Source organism: Ctenocephalides felis, unplaced genomic scaffold (assembly GCF_003426905.1).
Source record: "Ctenocephalides felis isolate EL2017-DRISC unplaced genomic scaffold, ASM342690v1 CF-g0.4_SCAFFOLD_00845, whole genome shotgun sequence".
NCBI lineage: Eukaryota > Metazoa > Arthropoda > Insecta > Siphonaptera > Pulicidae > Ctenocephalides > Ctenocephalides felis.
In genome coordinates, this window is record NW_020536999.1 from 31,035,215 (window position 1) to 31,055,864 (window position 20,650).

The following is a 20,650-nucleotide window of genomic DNA, read 5'->3' on the forward strand; positions in this document are numbered from 1 at the left end:
ATAGACATTCCAATATGTGCCATAAGTTCATAACAAGAGATTTAATTGAATAATGCACAAATAATTAATTGCTTGGAATGATGAGAGATAAAGGACAGCTCTGTTTTAAAATGGTACACTAACAGGATTATAAATTAAGTTTACAAGATCATAAATATTAATTTAATATATTAAACAAAAATGAAATCATCAGGACAACTTATTTTGAAAATCGTTATGTATAAAAAGACATTTTCATCTAAGCTGTTTGTATTTAACTTTACATAATATAATAAGATATAATTAAAATTTAATTTCTCCGCTAAGATCTAATAAAAAATCACTTAGAAATGCACGAATTCTGTAAAATATCTGAAACCTAAACAGTTTACTTCATAGGTTTCTCAAAAATACTCTTCACAGTTCAATCTCAGTCTAATTCTTGGACCATCTTGTTTTGTATTAGTACGCTAAACTTATTTACACTATGTATTTTAAATTTAAACAATAATACGTATTTAATCTGCTTTGTTTATCCAAATTCGTATTTTTACGAATAGAACGTCAAAACACTTGTCTGGTTACCGCGAACCAGCAGGAACGGGGGCATATCCCGCGTTAGTACCTCGAGCCAGGCCATGTAAAGCGGTGCAGAGACGGTGCCTTTCCTGGGCATTGGTAAGGACATTATGATCAAATTGGCCTCGGTGGAATGCTGCAAAAGGAGTTCTCTCAAACGCATTTGACGATTGCTTTTTTCGTGTAAAGTTGCCATTTCGGTATCAGATACGTAGCATTCTGAAATACGAAAAATAGGGGTTGGATTAAAATTTTTACTTTCAAAAACACAAATCTTTGAAGCAAAATTTTGAATTATCTTGTCATATTTATTAAATTTATCTCTAAAGTGCATATTCTTATATAAAATAAATGAACTACATAAATTTATTTCGTCACCCTTAATTGATTTTTAGAACTGCTATAAGAACAATAGTCCTATGCCTTTTAGAAAGCAATGATTGACTCATCGATGCCTGATATATTTTATCATTATGATTTTTTTAATACAGATTTTTTTATTCTCATATATATTTACAATTGCCCATTTACAAGGTCATTAGGAAATTTTGATTATTTACAATAATCAGCTGTAAAAAAGACATTGGGTAAATAATGACATGCTAGAAAAATCGGAGGCTCCGCTCTTTTAAAAACTGAGTTACCGTTTTGGCACTTTTTGCTCCATATCTTTGGAACGGCTAGACCTGCCTTCGCCAAAAACTAATCAGCATGCCTCCTCATCAATACGAATCGAATGTTTTTTGAATTATTCAAATCGCTTCATCCGTGTTCCCGAAATCGTCGACGAAAATTTGCATCCGAACACACACACATCACGCACACACACACATACATCCATTTTTTTTCTAAGGTATGCCAAAATGTTCAGAAGGTTTTGAAACGTAAAGATATATATAAAAATCTTCATTTTCGATTTTTTTGCGATTACTATAACTTGCCTTACGGGAAGTTAAAAACAACTTAGGATTTCTCTAATACTCATGATATAATTTTGATTTGATGAAAGATTTTTTGATTGTGAGAATAATCTATTTCACTTGTGATCATATTTTTTATTTATATTTATTATATTTATGTTAGATGTAAATCCAATTTTATATGCATGTATAAATTCAAGAGCAATTCAAGGCATGAGGCATGTGACTTATTTTTTCAAGAATAACAAAACGCATTAATCAATAGTTCCATTCTATTGTCTCAGCCACGCACAAAAATAAATAAATATTCACGAAGATAATTTTTTTTTTCATAATTCAATTGAAATTTCTTTAATTAGTAAAGTTGTTTCAATATATATTAATTAATTTTGATTATTGATTAATTTAATTTTTAATTAATTTTGATTAATTTTGATAAAAGTTATAGAAATATAAATATAATTATATTTCTATAATTTATTTATTATTTTACTATTATTTTACAAAAAATCGGATTTTGTCAAAAGTTAAATTAATATAGAATATTAAAACAAATTTCAATTATTTTGTGACGAATTGCATCAGAAATACTAGTTATTGTGAGTCACCATTATTCGTGATATGAAATTGGCATAGTGCGGCAGTTGATGTAGCTATTACGTGACTAATAAAAATAAGAAATGAATCATAGGAAATTATATCTGTTGATATGTGCTAATATAATTATTCTTATTATGTTAAGTTAATGATCTAATAGTTCGCTAGATAAACACCTCAAAATGAGGTCAAAATTACAGCTGCAATAAGATAAAGAGACAAAAACATAGAGAAAAGTTGATAAAATCCTATCTGATGCGCGCGGTTTTAAAAATGAATTCTTCTTTGCTACATTGTTTTTTACACACATACACAAATATATATATATATATATATATATATATATATATATGAGTGAGTTCTTGAGGGCGATACATCAAACAAAGAAAAGCCAAAGATTTATAAAATAATCTTTATTTCCAAACGTTTCGACATTCAATTTAATGTCATCATCAGTGGATATTACGTTGGTTAGTTACATATAGAGAAGTGTACACAGCACTAGAGATTTAGATACATGATACATTTAGATACACTTAGATACATGCCTCGGTACTAGCAAAGTACAGAAGTCGTGGCAGAAATTACATAATTCTACTTACATTTTTGTTCAATAAAACTATCATTTTTCTGTTTACATCATACAAAAAAATTATATAAAAAAATGCATAGTGCTGACAAGTTAGTTGTATAAATGTTAGTGCCAAATCTCTAGTGCTGTGTACACTTCTCTATATGTAACTAACCAACGTAATATCCACTGATGATGACATTAAATTGAATGTCGAAACGTTTGGAAATAAAGATTATTTTATAAATCTTTGGCTTTTCTTTGTTTGATGTATCGCCCTCAAGAACTCACTCATATATTTCAACATCAAAATTAACTACTATATCATATATATATATATATATATATATATATATATATATATTTATATATATATGATACTTTTACTATTTATTAAATTTAACAAAATTACCGTCATCGTCGTCTTGTCGGTCTGATTCCCTAAATCCATTTAACAAATGGTTGAATAATTGTTTAGATTCAGCTTTTGGTTCTACCGTTATATCTTGAACCATATGCAATGATGAGTAGTCTATACGGAACTTGGATAAAAGATTGGCCATACTGAAAAAATAAAATTGAACATGATTACAGTTCTAGTCATAGATAAATTTTATTAAGAGATAATTTAAAAATTGCACACAATTATTAACGCTTTCGTCAGACTACACTTACAACTATGACAAACTGATTATTCAGAGCATTTCTTTTGATAAAATAAAACAATAAATATAATTTTACGCATGTAGTATAGTATGTAATTTCTAATATACAGGAATGAATTCCACAGATTATATTAAACTTCGATAACCATTGTTCACATACTTGCGTTCTTCCAATTCCATTTCTTGTTGTCGGTTAGCCAGAGCAAATATTCTCAATTTACATTCCGACCAGTAAGAACGAGTGCTCAAAATATAAGGCAACAAAATTGTTAAACCACCATCGTCATACAACCACCAAACGTCTATCGTTCCTGGTGCTTGGCGTTTCTGGAACAGTGATATGCTGGTTATAGCGCGTTTGGTAATTTCCGACCCATTTCTTGTGCAATACACAATAGAATCATCCTGCTGCTTCTGTCGATTTGCTGCACTCTTTAAAGCTTTAGCCGCTGTAAATAAATTAATAATGCATAATATATTCGATGACTTAGTACAATAAAGATCAATTTGTACCTGATTTATGAAGCACATGGCTAGTTAAAGTTCCAGTATCTTCTGATTGATTAGCCATTGCAGCCAAATTCAAATTACTGTCTGCATGCAGAATTCCTCTGGCACCAGAAGCGGCCAGACTCCCAAGGGTTCCAACTGCTCCAAACATAGCCATTTTGAGTGGAGGACCTCTGGTTATGGTTTGTTCACCATTCAAGGTAAATACAGGATTTGTGAAACCATTTGCTTCTGAAACTGGTGTTTGCAAACCAGTTGGTACTGGTGCGTAATCTACTTCACCAAATAGTTGATCGAAATCCAGACCGTCGCGTAATCGGAGAATTACTACTGAGAAGCGCTGATCAAATGCATTACTATGGAATAAGTAATTCAGAATTAGACTTACTATATTTATCATTTTCGGTATTTAAACTTACTGCAAAACGTTGAAATATGACGTCAACGCTGATTTTTCACAATCGTGCCAGTTTGCTTTGTAGCCCATCATCAAAACATTTGGGGCTAATTTACCAATACCAGCAGATTGGACTAAAGACTTAGCTCCATTTTCAAAGCATTGTCCATCTACAATTTTGTAGAAAGATTTTACTTTACGGTCCCAAAGCCATTTCAATCCAGCTTTGTGTGTCCTGGAGCGAACGCGATATGAAATTCGGTCCTGTAAAATTAATCGAACAAGTTGATTTACACATCTCGTGGAGGAAGTTCTAGCAAATTATCTTAGACGAATGATTTTTACACCTAGTTTATCTAGATTTTTTAAAATCATATAATGTGTTGACCTAATTTCGCATGATTTTTGTTATTATGTGTTTTATAAATTGTAAAGTCATCATGAACATACCGAATTTGTTGTTTCACAATATTGTGTAAATATTACTTTTAATCTAGATCAATCCAAATTTTGATTGTCGGGTTTATCAGATCGTAACTGATAATAATAATACATGCCATCTCGTTTACTTATCAACTAGATACTTATTATTTTCATTCAAACAGTCCCATACTTCTAAGTAAATCATGTTGAATATCATAATTTTCTTTAAATAAATAAGTGACGTTCATGCTCTTATTTCAGCCATATCTAATTTTATCCATTTCCGCGTAATTTGAATTCAACTAAATACGATTGACAATAAATTCCCATAATATCCTTGAACTCACCTCCTGTATATTGGCGCAGATCATGAGTGAGTTATTCTTGGTGATGGCGTACGCCAAATCAACCAGAGGAGGTCTTGCATGCGGGGGTCCCGATAGTAACAGGATTTGGGGTCTGTAGTTTTTCACATGCTCACTGATGTTGACTAGACGGTATGCTGATGATAGAGCAGTTTTGTAAATCTGTGCTTGGGTCGATGAACCCCAATTCACATCTAGAGAAGAATCAGTATTATGAATAAACTTGTTTACTTGAATTCCAAATATTTATATATATATATACATATATATACATATATATATATATATATATATATATATATACATATATATAGCCCCGAAGGGTTATTTTTACTTGAATCGAGAATATTTTTGATCTGTAATTTCAAATGAAATCTGATGTCATTACTACTGTCTAAGAAAGGAATAGTGTTCGGAATTTGTGGTTGGTAATTAGATTAAATATTATATATTGAACCTCTTATAATTAATATCAGTATCATTCATAGTCGTAAAATCGTCGGATATAGTCGTGCAATATACTACTGATTCCATCGATATTTCAATTCAATTTTGTGATCGATTTTTGAATTGACTTTTTGGCAAATTTCCAAATTAACTTATATTGCTACTCGACAATTTTAAATATGCAAGATGTGAAAATTAAGTACTTGTATATTGTAATACTGAAATGTTTTGAGAATCCAATTCATTAATTTATTATTTCAATTTTGTATACTAATAGATATTCAAATAAATACTAAATTCATTTTCGAATCGAGATTTTGGCAAATTTCCAAATTAACTCAGACTGCCAGTCGACAATTATAAATATGTAGAATGTGATGATGGGCATGTATATTATTTAAACACAATTGCTGATTAAATATTTGGAACTCAAGACTAGACTTTTGATACGAGTACTAAATCAAATCAAATTCCATTCAGATATCTTGAAAGGAAAATATTTACAGTACATGAATGATTAATTTCCGCTCAGTCTCTATCTTCGAGTTGTTTTTATTAAATTAATGTAAACTATTGAATATTTTATTCTATTGAATTGAACATCTAATAATATACTTGCCTGGTTTTCGGTAAACAACGATGAGATAGAGAGCAAATATGATGATAAATGTAATCAACGACGTTACCCAGTCTATCAAAAACATGATGATGACGCATAAAACAAATCCTGCTAAACTCAGCCATAAATTGTAATACTGAAAAATATATTTTTTATAAGCATAAAAATAAAATTGTCTATTATATATTTGGTGAGTTCGTAGCTTAAAAAAGTATTGGTTTAGGAGCTATATAAACAATAAAATAATATGAAATTAAATTTTATTATCTGCGGCAATAATACTAGAAACTCTCATTGAAATTTTATTACTTATAAAATACTCACTTTGAATGTTGGCCTCCATCCTAACGGTTTAATTAATGCAGCATGAAATGTGCAAAAATTAATGAGAGCGTATGAGGCCAAATAAAAGTTTGATATTAAAGGCGCAATGGCATTCAGTTCAGCTAAAATAGAAAAGATCAATATATGAATTCATTGACAGGAATATTGAATAGCTATATAAGTCGAAAACGCATTGAAAATTCAGTGCATCAGTTGTCATTATCATCATTACAAGTTATCATTATTACAAGCTGTATTGGAATTTGCCATTAGTTTAATTTTTGAAGTGTCTGATTTTTATCAATTTATTGCCAAGAATTACACATTATATGGAACAATGTTTTATCAGCATTAATTATTGATTAGTTATCTACAATAATCAAACAACAAGCGACTGCAAAAATAGTAACTTGAAAAGTCTAGAACACTTAACTTCATAATTAAACGGTATAATACTTATAATATATGGCATTAGTAAGAAGCTGCTTGATTTTTTTATAAAAAATTGATATTGTTGATGTTTGGATAGTTCTAGTGCGAAGTACATGTTATATTTATTTATAAATGGAATATTCCATTTGTGATAATACTGATCGCCTGACGAGAGATATGAAAATTAATGCGCAGAATGTTGTGAACATTCTAAGTATAAAGCAAATAATATATTTTTAATGTATTTCAAGTTAAACTTGGCAACGAACATATAAGTAGTTTTATCTAAAACTGACTAAAATCATAGGCAATAATATATGATAAAACAATGAACATCAAATACATATTAAACGTAATATAATGGTTAATAAACGAATAATGATGCCTAAAATTGCTGAAAATATTGAAAATATTGTTTTAAACCATAAAGGCACATAAAAATTTAAAGCTTTCTCCTTGAATTCATTAAAAAACAGTAAACAAAATTTAAATAACAAGTAGAAAAAATCAAACAAAAGTCCTGACACTATTTTGGTAGAAGTACCATGCTTCGTCGTTCAAAATTTGCATATAATAATTATTATTTCAATCATTCAAATAAATATAGATATAATAAAACAAGTTAAATGCTTTTGGAATCACTCAAATGGGGCGCTGCGTTCTCTCAAAAACTGAATTCCCATTTTTTGCACATTTTGCTCCTTATTTTGTAACGACTGGGTTTGCTTTTACCAAAAACTCATCAGCACGTCTTCGCATTCATCCATCAATAAGAATCGAATGTTTTTTGAATCATTCTAATCGGTTTAACCGTGCTCTCGATAACGTCAGCGAATAATTGTATTCGCGCATACATTCATACTACATTACTACAAACATATACACATACACATACATCCATTCTATGTTAAACCAAAATGTTCAGAAACCTCTGAAACGTAAAGATATACAAACTAATGGTGCATAGCATCGTGCGAAAATTATTTTTATTAAAAAGCCTTAAAATTTCTTGAAAAAATGAGATTTTTGAAAATTTTGAATTTTTTGAGAAAAAGAACATTTTTTTGTTTTTTGAATTTTTTTAAAAATTTCGAATTTTCAGAACTATCTGCAGCGTGGCTATTTTATAGAAGAAATATCGAAGCTGATAAACTGATAAACATCTATCTCATGCAATTTTTTATAACTCGTGTTAATAATAAAAAATAAATAACACAGGTGTCCTTAATAATAACTTAAAATGTATCTCATACATACCTATTAACAAAAAAATAACGGAAATGATAAACGTAAGCACGTAGCCTCGATATGGTTCACCAGCTTTTCCGTATCCTTTGCTGAAGAATATCAAACCAGGGTAGATTTTATCGATGCCCAGCGCCTGGATCAACCTCGGCACGGAGAGTAGATTTGTCAGAGCAGTCGATAAGGTTGCGGCAAAACAACCGGCGTAGATGAATGGACCCCAGGCAGACATTAGTTGCATTACCTAAGATTTAAAAATATAATAATTACAAGAAGCTCAATTAATAAATGTATATAGGTTAATGGACAATTAGATCTGGTCTCTATCGTGATATATAGGCAAAAATAAATGAAGTTAGCAAGCATTAATTTTTCTGCATCAGAATTGATTATATTGAACAAGTAAATTAGATTTTATTGGATTCACAAATTTAGCAAACCTAGGTCTTATTAAAATAGATGATGCATTATATTGTTCGACAAGCAAATAAATATTGTTACATTATATGATATATAGTTGTGAAATTATATCGTTCCATGCTTCCATGGCTGCCATAGATCATAGACGTATAGTATAGTATATCCACAATTTCATGAATAAAAATAAATTAATTTCCCTTAACTATTCTTCCTATCCACACTTACAGAATAGCTATTATGAAGTCCATAAGCGCAACCCTCTGTACCACAATTTGCTATCACAGTTCCATTGATCACATCTGATAAGTTACCAGATGCATCTCTTAAAGCTGCTCCTCCAGCAAAAAATACAAAAATCACATAACTTGCTAAAGTCAGAGCAAGAGACAACAAAGTTCCTTTTGGAATAGAACTAGCTGGATCCTGGTAAAGAAATCCGATTTAATATTTTTATTTTATATAAAACATACGACATTTCACAAAAATTTTGTTACCTTCAAGTCTCCAGAAATATTAGCTCCTGCTTGTATTCCGGTAACCGATGGGAAAAATATAGCAAATACTGAGAAAAATGATTGATCTATTTTTTCACTGAATCTGTAATCGGGATCCCAGTTTTGTCTGAATACACTTACTATAAAAATAAAAATAAGTAAAATCGAATTTAATTTTTGAGTAATTATATAAAAATTATGCACAATATGATATAATAATAACTCAAAAATAATTTCATGCTTGGTCTTGCAGTATTTAATTTGGGAAAGTAAAGTTAAAAAAAATCAAAACATTCTAATATCATTATTATATTACACTTACCCTGGAATCCCATAAATCCCTTCGACATGTCTTCTTCAGATGGTCCCATCAAGGTTCCTAAAAGAAAGTCAAAAATAGCGCCAGCAATTATGGCAACTAAGAAGTTTTGGGCTTTGCTTTCCCATTCCATCCCAACAGCACAGATGACAATCATTATGAGAAGGGCAACTATACCGACAATTCTTACATCGTTATTTCCTCCATCGACAATACTTAAGCCATTTTCTCGGAGCAAATCATTTAAGGAATTGCAGAAACCTATAGTGTTCATACTGGCTGCAACGGCATTTGCGAAGGCGAATACTATGCCTACAGCAGCGCCGAATTCCGGTCCCAGAGACCGGGAAATTATGTAGTAAATACCGCCTGGAAAGATAATTTTAATCTTGACCAAGAATATAATAGAATAATGTTGTAGTAATAATAGAAGCTATGACCAAAAATAATCATATTTTAAGTTCTTTATTTATAAATAATATGCAGTCAATATATAGTTTTGGGCATTCTTTCTATATCATTAATTATATTCTATCTAAATCCAAGTAATTTTCTAGATCCCAAATAATATTAAATAAATTTGTAGAATTAAATTATAATCATACTACTAATATAATTATAGTATATTCAATTTTTAGATAATTGCTAACAATATAATAATTTCAGTATTTCAGCAAAAATATAAAGTTTATAAGAGTAATGATAATTAGGTGATAATTTTCACAAATTTTATGATTCAAGTAATTTTTAACACAACTTACCTCCTTTTACTTCTCCATTTGTACAAATAGCAGATAATGATAATGTTGTTACAACACATACCTGCAAAATTTATATTATATTAAATAACAATTTCAAATTTTATATATATTAAATCTGTTTTCTATAAATTGCTGAGAGAGTCCATAATAATTATGTAAGAAATTATGCAAAAAAAGACACAGCATTGAAAAGATTGAAATATTTAATAAGTTCAGTATATGAGTAAACCATTTTTATTTGAATAATATATCTCCAATTTTCATATATTTTTCAAACTATGATTTAGTCAATAGATGATATAAAGTATTGCAAGCTAATGTGCATTTTTTTAAATTATGTACGTTTGATCAACCAGTGACGTAACTAGACCCTCGTGGCAAACTCTTCCGATGGGGCCCTATCGTGGTACTCAATTTTTAATTTATCTAATTCTGTTAAATAAACGTTAATAGTCATTTACACGCTGTTTTATTACAGGCTAAAACAATTTTTAATGAATTTTATCACAATTAGCAAACCAACTTCGACTAATTTATATTTTATGGCTCTAAATTACGAAATTATACAAAGGCTAGAAAAGTAAAGTATTGATTTAGAGATATAATTATAATTTAGTTGTAATTATATAAAAATAACAAAATACATAAAACTTAATTTTTCTTGAAAATCAAACATGAAATATTAGTGAATATTTTCAACGTTAGAATAAATGAAAATTAAAATAATCTGATCGGTGTGTTTAATCAATATTTCGATATCACAACCAATTTAAAAATAAATTGACTGCTTTTGTATTGCGCTGAAACTTTTACTATCCGTGAACGTGTTTAGCTGCTTCTGTAATCGAACTTACAAACTTTCTTTTGAACAACGACGTTGTTCAAAGACGTTGGCCGTCGTTTTTCGAATGCAGTCACGATAATAATAATAATATAGATAAAGTTTTTATATAAAAGGAACCTCTCAGAAAGCATCACACCCATGACCAAAATCCACGAGGGATTTTGGCGAACGGTCATCGATGATGATCAAACTTCAAATGAAGTTCGATCATCTTTCTCACGCTCAGGGTGCGATGCTACGACTCATCGTCGAGGTCGCATCAACTCCACGTTTGAGTGAAGAGATTGTGAAGACATACTACAGAAATGATCCTGTGAAGTATGATCTTGCCGAAACGACGTTTTAACCGAGACAAGCCAATTCCTTTCAGGTTTGTGCGGCGATCGAGGTTAACGTGACGCAGGTATACCAAGAGGAGACATCTACAGTTTCTGTGTCTACTCTTGGTGAATGCTCTTATAGAATGAGTGTTTTGCGTACATGCGCATTTAGACATTTGTTAGAAATGTGCATTTTGTTAGAAAAGTGCGTTAGATAAACATAAACGAGTTCCTATAATGAGTACATGATGGAACTTCACAATATATTATTTATTCTAATTCAGCATTTATCATTCTTTCTGGATTTTTATTTCAAACTTAAGAATTGATATTTACCTAGCTAATGCAAATGGTAGTCATATGAAACATGAAATTAATATGAAGTAAAATACGATTTTCAATTTTCCGAAAAAGTATGTGTGCGGTTTTCTGACCTTTCGTCGCAGATTTCTCAAAAACGAAGCCAATTGATGTAACTTGATAAGAAACTAGCGTTTGTCAGTTTTGTGCGACGATCGGCTAAGCAATTTCTTTGTAATTAGCAGAAAACTGTGTAAATTTTTTATGTACATTATTAGCTACATTATTAATTTTGAACCCATTTAATTTAAAAATTCAAAAACTGTTTTTGTAGTACTACAGATCAACTAATGGTAACATAAAATTAAGTTCGGCAGTATAGTGTAGTTAAATTTTGTATATTGTTTTGTATATAATTTTATGAATTCACTTAGTGCAATATTGAATTTATTCAAATTATAACTTACTATGAATGAAATTGCAATGATGAGAAGCGAATGACTTATTCCAGCTTGTGCCACTACCCACGACAGACGCAAAAATAACATTACGCCCCATATGTTTAGAAGGCATGGTATAAAAACACCTTGAATCCATCCTAATTTTATTCCGTGGTGTGCTGGGCCATCGGTGGCTTCTTTTTCTAAAGTGTTATCCTAAAATAAAAAATAAACAATTACAAATCTTTGAAAATCTCCCTGTTGACGAATTTTGAAATTTTAACGCCCGATGTGCGACCAAAGCTTTAACATTAAAATTAACATAATTTTAGAAATTGAATGATCACGTTTACGGTTGTTTACAATAATAATTTTGACACATCCAGTTTTGACTGTGACAAATTTTACATAAATAAATATCACACATTTTGCCTGAAATTCCATGCAATGCTGTTTTTATATTTGCATTAAGGGGAATAGATAAAAATTAGTAGGTAAAGAAGTTAAAAATTTGAAAAAGAGTTGCGTATTGCCGTTTCACGTGTTTTATTATTTTCAAAAATTTACTTAATTTTAATATACATAATTATAGATATAGAAGATACAATGGTATTTGAATAAATGTATTTAGGATGAAATTAAATTGCTATGCAGAACTATGAAATAATTTTGAGCATAGTTGTACTATGGAATAGTTAAAGTATTCGAATTTTTCTACTATAGTATCTTTTACATTTATATTATTATTTTTGACCTTGTCTTTCAAACATTTTTTTGACTAGGGCTCACATTCTGCACCAGTTAAAACTCTTCCAAGTTATCTTTGACAAAAAAGGGTGTTTCAATTTTGTCTTCTATAGATTCGTATTTTTTTAGCATTATTTTCGCACACTAAAAAAAACAATTAGCCAATATTTTAGTCATATGTTCTGGTTCGTTTTGTAATAATATACAAAGAACGTCTGCCGTATATAATTTAACGAGATGTTGACTTTTGTAATTAAACAACTCGTCGCTTGCAATAAAGATGTTTTACGTTCAATTAAACTTAATCGTTCTTGTTCTTCAAATCTTTAATGAACGCTAATAGCCAAAAATTAGCGTTCAATATTATATTAGTATTGTTGCTTATTTGCCTGTTCTCCGGCAAAATAAAATAATACAAATGTTTGCAATCAGGAAATGAGGTAAAAACATTCTAACTGTTACATTTAAATATAAATATTGTTTTGAGTTAATTATTTGGTAGCTGAATACTTCAAATTTTATGTCTGGAATTCAAAGATGATCTTGAATTTGTATGTATCTAACTCCTAAAACAAAAACGAACAATAAACGCTTTAAACAAATAATTTTTTAAATAGGTTGGACGCCAGCCAAAAAGTTAAATTATGCAGACAACTATATACATATACATAATAAATGTATAAAGTATGTATATATAATATAGGGTTTTTCTAATTATTAGTTAGTGGACATCTAGCAAATGTGGTAAAGAGTTTATAGTAGATAAATGACAATAAGTAGATGTTGGTTAATTTTAAAACCATTTCATTACTTCTTATCAAAGTGTTTACTTTAAATTATAATATACAAATAATTAAATAGATTAAACTAATTGAAAAATACACAAATTTATAATATATGTTAACAATGACATCTAAATCTATTGTCAATCTATATATTCAAAGTGGGTGTGCATGCCAAATGACGTACGTATGATGATGGTTTTACTAGTTTGAGCTACAAATAACTAGAATTATATGAACAATTTTCAGACATCTTTTGAAAATTTATAATTAGAGTAGAAAATAATTATTATCTTATAGAATACTGAAATCGTAACAATAATTAAAAACGCAAACTATATTTTTTATTTATAAATATACTAAGAACCGATTAATATCTGAATTGAAATAAGAATAACATATAAGTCATAACTAATTAATTTATCAATGAATCATTAATAATATTTTTAACAAAATCATTTAAATAATACGTTTAATAAATTTTACCGTGTATGATTTCTATAATTGTATGACAGTGAAGAATGCAAGTTTTACCAAACTATCTTTGGTCGATATTTTAATTATTATTTTATTAAGAAATTCGTTTGGAAAATATATTCTTTGTTTCTTAAATTAATTTCAACTTAGAAAAGTGTAGTGTGTAGTATAGAGTTGCTTTTGTAATCTATTTGAGAGCATGTTATATGACATTTTTCTAAATACAAAATCAAAGAATAATAAATGTTATATTAACATATACATCTTCAAAACAATGATTAACCAAACATAATAAAGTAATTTTTTATTTTTGTAAAAAGACACCCTGAGTAACTATTCTATTGTATGTTAAAATTATCATTCAACTAACAAAGTTGTTGTTGATTTAATATTTAATTAGTAATAAATAACATCGTAGAAAAAATATTTTCACATTTTCAAAATTGTTTACGATACCACAAAAATAATGATAAAGTGTTACATTACCCAATGTCATTGCTTGTGTGGTTTTGAATCAGTTAACACTTCGGTACTATAATTTATTGATCACGATGTTATGTCGCTCACCGATGTAATTGACGTAGCAAATGTTTAATTAAATAATAATTTGAGCACATAAGTATTCATATTTTGTCATAAAATGTGCGAAATAAAGCGGGAAAGATTTCTTCATTCGGTTTGGCCAACATTATTGACAAAAGTAGATAATTAATGTAATTAATTGATTGATTTGTGTATATTGATCAATCAGCTTTTATATCTTTTATGATTATTTTAATAATACATTCGTTTGATAATCCACTATATTGACACTGCTATACAAGACCGAAAGCAAAACTATTATGATGAACATTGTATTGAAAAATTACTAGTTATGGATATCTAGTCAAACCAACAAACATTTTGTAAAGTCACAAAATAAAATTAAAAAAATACTAGAGGCGTCCAATTATGATCACCTGGGCGCTGATCCAACATGACTTCAATATGTTCACAGTAATAGAAGAAGGCATGCATCTAAGAACAAAACTAGACTTGAATATCAATCAAACCAACATGCAAAAGACTTACATTTCTAAAACAACCCCCCCCCCCCCCCCAGGAGACTCAAAAGAATAAACCCTTTATATTTATCAAATTAACTTGTCATGTACACTTATTATTGCTTTTCTGTATCTTTATCTCATCTCATTTATTTTCAAACTTAAAATGACTTCTACTGGGTAGCAATTTAAAATCTTTTATCTACACATTTGTTACCAAAATTACTGAATGCCTTACCAGGCAGATTGTAATTATGTAAAAAAAACAACTATTATGGGTATATTGGTTCATCATTTAAAGATTATATTTTTTCTATTAGATAATAATAGATTTTCTGATTATTGTTTCATCAAGAACAAATTAAACCCCAAATCCAATTTTCTAGTTATTACCTTATTTCCTAATTCTGGGTCCCCATGAAGTTCTCCCAAACTCGGTCGTTTCAGACGTTTTGACAGTCTGTAATTATCGAGTCTAGGTAAAGCTTCCCGCGTCAACTGGGCCAAAGATTTTCGGCGATTGGCATTTCCTGCCATGTTCCCACCTGCACCACCAGGAACTCCATGTAAAGTGGTGAAGACATCTCCAGCTTCTTGACTTTCCGCCTCTGCCTCAGCATCTACCGAGCGATCCCGCACTGGTAGTGTTATAGTAACACTATTCTGTGGGTAATATATAATATGAAAATTTAATATTCATATAAAAAATAATTATTAATAAACAATAATAAATTTAAGACTATGAATACAAAGAAGGTAAAATGATTAATGCACACACTTTTATAATTTGATATAATTTAGTTAAACTTATCATTTTACAATATTTTTTATATGTCATAATATAAATATATTAACAAAATTGATTTAAGATATTCGAATGTTAAATTTAATTTTATCTATCTAGATTTAGTGGTATGAACTTTAAATACAAAAATAATGGTACATTAATTTGCTCGTCATATAAATTAAAGTACAAAATTTATTAAAATTTAAGAATTGAATCTATAAATAAAATCTTAATCAAATTTAGATTCAAAATAATTATTATCTCTTGTTTACGAACAGCAATCAGAACTTAGGAGTCCTGTGAGCTGTAATATTTCTTAACAGTTAGCTTTCTTAGAAGACAACCCAACAGTTGACCTATCTCTATTATTTTATATATATATATATATATATATATACATGTATATATATATTATTAAAATTTCTCTAACACTAAATATTTTAAATTTTATACAGAAATTTGGCGGAAGGGCCATTTCCACTTGGAAACATATTTCTATCTAGTCAATAACTAGATGATATTAATTAACAAAATAACAATTATAACATAATGCTATAAAATTATATTGTTATCTAAAATTTATAATATACAATTATAATTTCTATAATTCTAATACTTAAAAATGCATGCTTTCATTTAAATAAAGTAATATAGTAAAAAGTCATGTAAAAATACTGTTGGTATCAAAATCCGAAATTTTGAGTTATACCTTTAAAATATACTTTTAAATATACTTTTTGAATGTTAGAATATGAATATCATAATCTAAACTTGCATATTTTAAAATGTACATTTGAATTTAGTAAAAAAATCATGTAAACATATATTATTAGTATCAAAATTCGTAATTTTGAGCCTTAATTTTACATAAACTATATTAAATGTTGAAATCGTAATATCATACTCTAATCTTGCAGTTTTTCAAGTTTAGATATTACTATTTGTATTATTATACGAGTACATTCATCTAACTAATTTCTTACTTTTTGTGAGTTTGTATCCTCTCCATTAAGCTCCACTTTTGAGACACGAAAACGTTGCATAACGTTTTTTTAATTTAAAAACCTCATTCGAAATAAGAACAACAATATTGTTTAAAACCTCATCGGTAATACAACAAAAACTATCCTATTTTGATGGTTAAGAAACTAATTTTTTCAGATTTTATGTCCGTACGCACGAATGCATTACTTAAATACTTAAGTGACCACAATAACACTTTAAGAAATCAGCACAGTAATAACAGAATAAAAACTATTAAAATAGAGTAAATAGATATATACTTTTCACAATAGCAAACAAAGGTCGTTTAATAACAAATAATATATTAATAATATAAGAATAAAATATAAATTGATTATTTTTATAAAATCAAATTCAGTTGATCATTGTCTAGGAATCCGCGTGATAATTCGCGTAAGAATGATCAGTAAAGTGTGGTGTGCGGCTTTATTTATAACATTTATTGGAGGCACAGGTGATCGCTAATTATGTGCTACCATACAGAACAGTATACTGTATCTTGTTCTGGTCAAAATATAAAAATATTTAAAGATTGCTTTAAAGGAAATAATAATATTGTGATGAACTGGTAAACCGGTGAACTGAAGTAAATGTTTGTTTTGATCATGCTAATATTTAGATAAAAAAATTTAGTTCAAAAATCATGCCAATGAATCATGTCAAAAGTGATTTTGAATTTGTATTTTTAAATTATACATGCTGCTTTTTTACTTGTATCTGAAAATTTATTTAGGTGGTATACATAATTTTAAATGCATTCAAACAAATAATTATAAATACTCGAAAAAGCTTTAAAAAATAAATCATGAATATAACTAGTATAATACACAGTGTGCTGGATAAACCCATACGCCCGTGAGACCCGGGCCTTGGGCGCCACAATTTGGGGGCGACCATTTTTTCAGAATTTCAAAACTTTTAACTCAATATTTGTCAATATTGGTGAATATTGGTCAACATTGGTCAATATTGGCCATTATCGGTCAATATCAGTCAATATTGGTCAATATCGGTCAATATTGGTCAGCTGGATCTGTCTTTGCCAAATATTAATCAGAAGGCTTTCCTCGTTCCTCGTCAATAGGAATCGAACATATATATATACACATTCATCATATTTTTGAAGGAATGCCAATATGCTCAGATGAACTTGAAACGTGAGATATGCAGAAAATTATTTTGGTTTTTTTTTGCGATTACTATAACAGACCCTACAAAAAATTGAAAATTATATCTAAATAGTTTAAAATAAACTATTTAATTAAAAAAGTAAAATTTTGTCTATTAAAAAGGGCGCCTGATTAGATAGGGCCTAGGACGGCAGTAAGTTTAATCCGTCACTGATAATACAAAATGATATATAATACTTTGTCCGTTAATAAATTGCCACTCTGAATTGTCTTAAATAACTTAGTAAATCGTGTAGATAAAATATTAAAATTTTAACTAGAATTTACTAGATTGGATGATTCAAAAACATTCGATTCCTATTAATAGGGATATGTGCTGATTAGTTTTTGGCAAAGGTAGGCGGAGCCGTTTTGGAGATACGAAGCAAATAGTACAGAAAATAGAATTCGAGATTTTGAACGCAGCATCAGATTTGAATGATCTAAAAAACATTCGATTTGTGATGATTGGAAAAACTGGTGACTAATTTTTGGCAAAGGCAGATCCAGCCATTTCGAAGATACAGAGCTAAATGTACAAAAAATAGCAGTTTTTGAAAGAAATAAGCATCTGATTTGAATAATTCAAAAAACTTTCTACTTGTATTGACAAAACAATTGGTTTTGGCAAGAAATATTCCTTTTTTTGTATATCGAAAATAATGAAGATTTTAGTTTTAATTTTGGCTAAAGTTCTAAAGTTTACTTATATACTTTTAATAAATAATTTCAACTTTGTAATTCAGTTTATATAATTCTTATAAATATTAGACAATGTTACAGTATTTAATCTAATTTATTTAAAAATATTTAATATTCTTCGAACATTTTGATACGGTTTGGAAATTACAGCAATGTGCTTTAAGGCACGATGCCATACATCACTAGTTTTTAATTTGCTATGTATCAAATTTACTTATATCAAACAAAGTACAATGAATTATGACTATCAGGAAATAGGAATCCGTCTCAATAAATTTAAGCTAGAATTGAAAAAACTATTACGGAATGGATATGGCATTTAAATAAATATTTTTAATAGCAACATTTTCTCACGGTAAAATTTTTCTTAACTTCATACATTGTAAGTTAAGAATAAACAATAATAACAAAAGTCTCTTATCTCAATTCTTTAAATGAGTGTAGCTAAACCATGCAGTCCAAAACGTTTGCAAAATACCGGTCGCAGAATATATTTTCGCTATTAAGGATAATAGCAAAAAATCCCCAAATGCACATGATATCATGTACAAGTAATTCACAATGACCCCAATATTAAAACAGTCCAAGAAGACATCAAGATCAGATGTTTATCACGTTACAATAGATTACGTGACCGCTCAAATTCAGTTTCTCTGCTATTAAGAACAATAAACCAACTAATATTGAAGATGAATATATGGAATGTTTGCAGAATTTGTATAGCATAATAAAGTTGCCAAAAACCTCAGCAGATGTCATATGGTAGATCAAATATTAAATTTATTTCGAAATCGTTTGCGCTTGAAACGAAGACGCATCCATTCATAGTCTCTATAAAAATTTAAGTATACACATTTAAGCAAAATCTTAAAAAACTAGGTGTAAGTGGTATTTTGCCACGAGGAAGGTGCATAAGCTTCACAAAGTATTTATCTTTGATTAATAACTATTTACCTTTTATATTTCGGGCTACTATAGATTACTATTGAATTCGTATTGAATTATTAAATGCATCCTTGGTCTCGAAATTTATAAACGGCTATATTAGGCCCAATGTCATTGATTAGAATCGATTCGTGATTACTAATTAATTTGATACTGATTTATTTGCATGTCGCATATAATATCATGTTTTCATTATTAATAATTTTATGCCTTTAACTACCACTTTAATTATATCACAATGTAGTATGCAGTCGTTCTAAATTTTTTTAATTATATTTCTATAACAAGTATTAGGTAAAAAATATATATTGATAATGCATATTATGTCACCAACAGTTTACATAATTTTGTAGAATAGCACGTACATTATTTTTATAAATTATAAAATTAAACGTCGGTTCTGAATCTCAATTATTGTTAATTAAGTCCATTATTTACAGTACACATATTGGGAAGTATATGCATTTTGCCTTAAGGAAAGATGCCACTCACCACTAGTTATTTTTTATTAACTAGAATATATTGATAAGTAATCAGTGAATAGTATAATATTTAAGAAAATTTAAGAAACTGAAACGATGTATCGGAAATTACTCAACGATGTATCGGAAATAACTCAATTTTGCTGAATAGACCGAATTTAGAAATAATACCTTATTCAACAAGCCATATTGCCACTAATTTCAAAGTCTTTTTAAATAAGAAATACTAAGATTAACAATTAATTTTCCATAAGATAAGAAAAAAAATCTCATTTATGTATTTTGGTTGTTGAACTTCAAGATAAAAGTCTAAACTAAGTGCAAGCTCTGCTGAAATTTGTTCAAGTAATAAATAAAATATATATAAAATTAAATAAAATAAATAAAATAGAAAAATAAATAATAATATACATACCTATTTTACATTATTGTGCCACTCCATAATTAGAAGCTTAGTAAATCTGAAACAGAAAATAACAAATTATGTATCAGATTAAAATTACACATAGATTTGATAATTGT

General features: G+C 28.6%; 1 protein-coding gene and 1 non-coding gene across 2 annotated transcripts; both read right to left on the reverse strand.

Annotated features, from left to right (window-relative positions):
* Positions 1–365: 365 nt before the first annotated feature.
* Positions 366–15,663, reverse strand: LOC113364179 (bumetanide-sensitive sodium-(potassium)-chloride cotransporter). The gene is made up of 15 exons (XM_026606661.1): positions 15,414–15,663; positions 11,999–12,187; positions 10,068–10,128; positions 9,310–9,675; positions 8,988–9,127; positions 8,719–8,916; positions 8,086–8,317; positions 6,397–6,518; positions 6,073–6,208; positions 4,989–5,200; positions 4,241–4,482; positions 3,825–4,177; positions 3,472–3,760; positions 3,059–3,210; positions 366–777 (listed from the first exon to the last, which is right to left on the reverse strand). The coding sequence occupies exons 1-15, from the start codon at positions 15,555–15,557 to the stop codon at positions 530–532; spliced, it is 3,084 nt and encodes a 1,027-aa protein (XP_026462446.1). The 5' UTR covers positions 15,558–15,663; the 3' UTR covers positions 366–529.
* LOC113364488 lies at positions 11,027–11,239 on the reverse strand. The gene has a single exon (XR_003366178.1). It is a non-coding gene; the product is annotated as a small nucleolar RNA U3 (small nucleolar RNA).
* Positions 15,664–20,650: the final 4,987 nt, after the last annotated feature.

Excerpts from the sequence above, each read along its gene's own strand:
- LOC113364179 (XM_026606661.1), bottom strand. The coding sequence starts at position 15,557 with ATGGCAGGAAATGCCAATCGCCGAAAATCTTTGGCCCAGTTGACGCGG. Across the intron at positions 4,178-4,240 it reads TCATATTTCAACGTTTTGCA|TAATGCATTTGATCAGCGCT; the intron begins GTAAGTTTAAAT and ends CTTATTCCATAG. Across the intron at positions 3,211-3,471 it reads ATGGAATTGGAAGAACGCAA|TATGGCCAATCTTTTATCCA; the intron begins GTATGTGAACAA and ends TTATTTTTTCAG.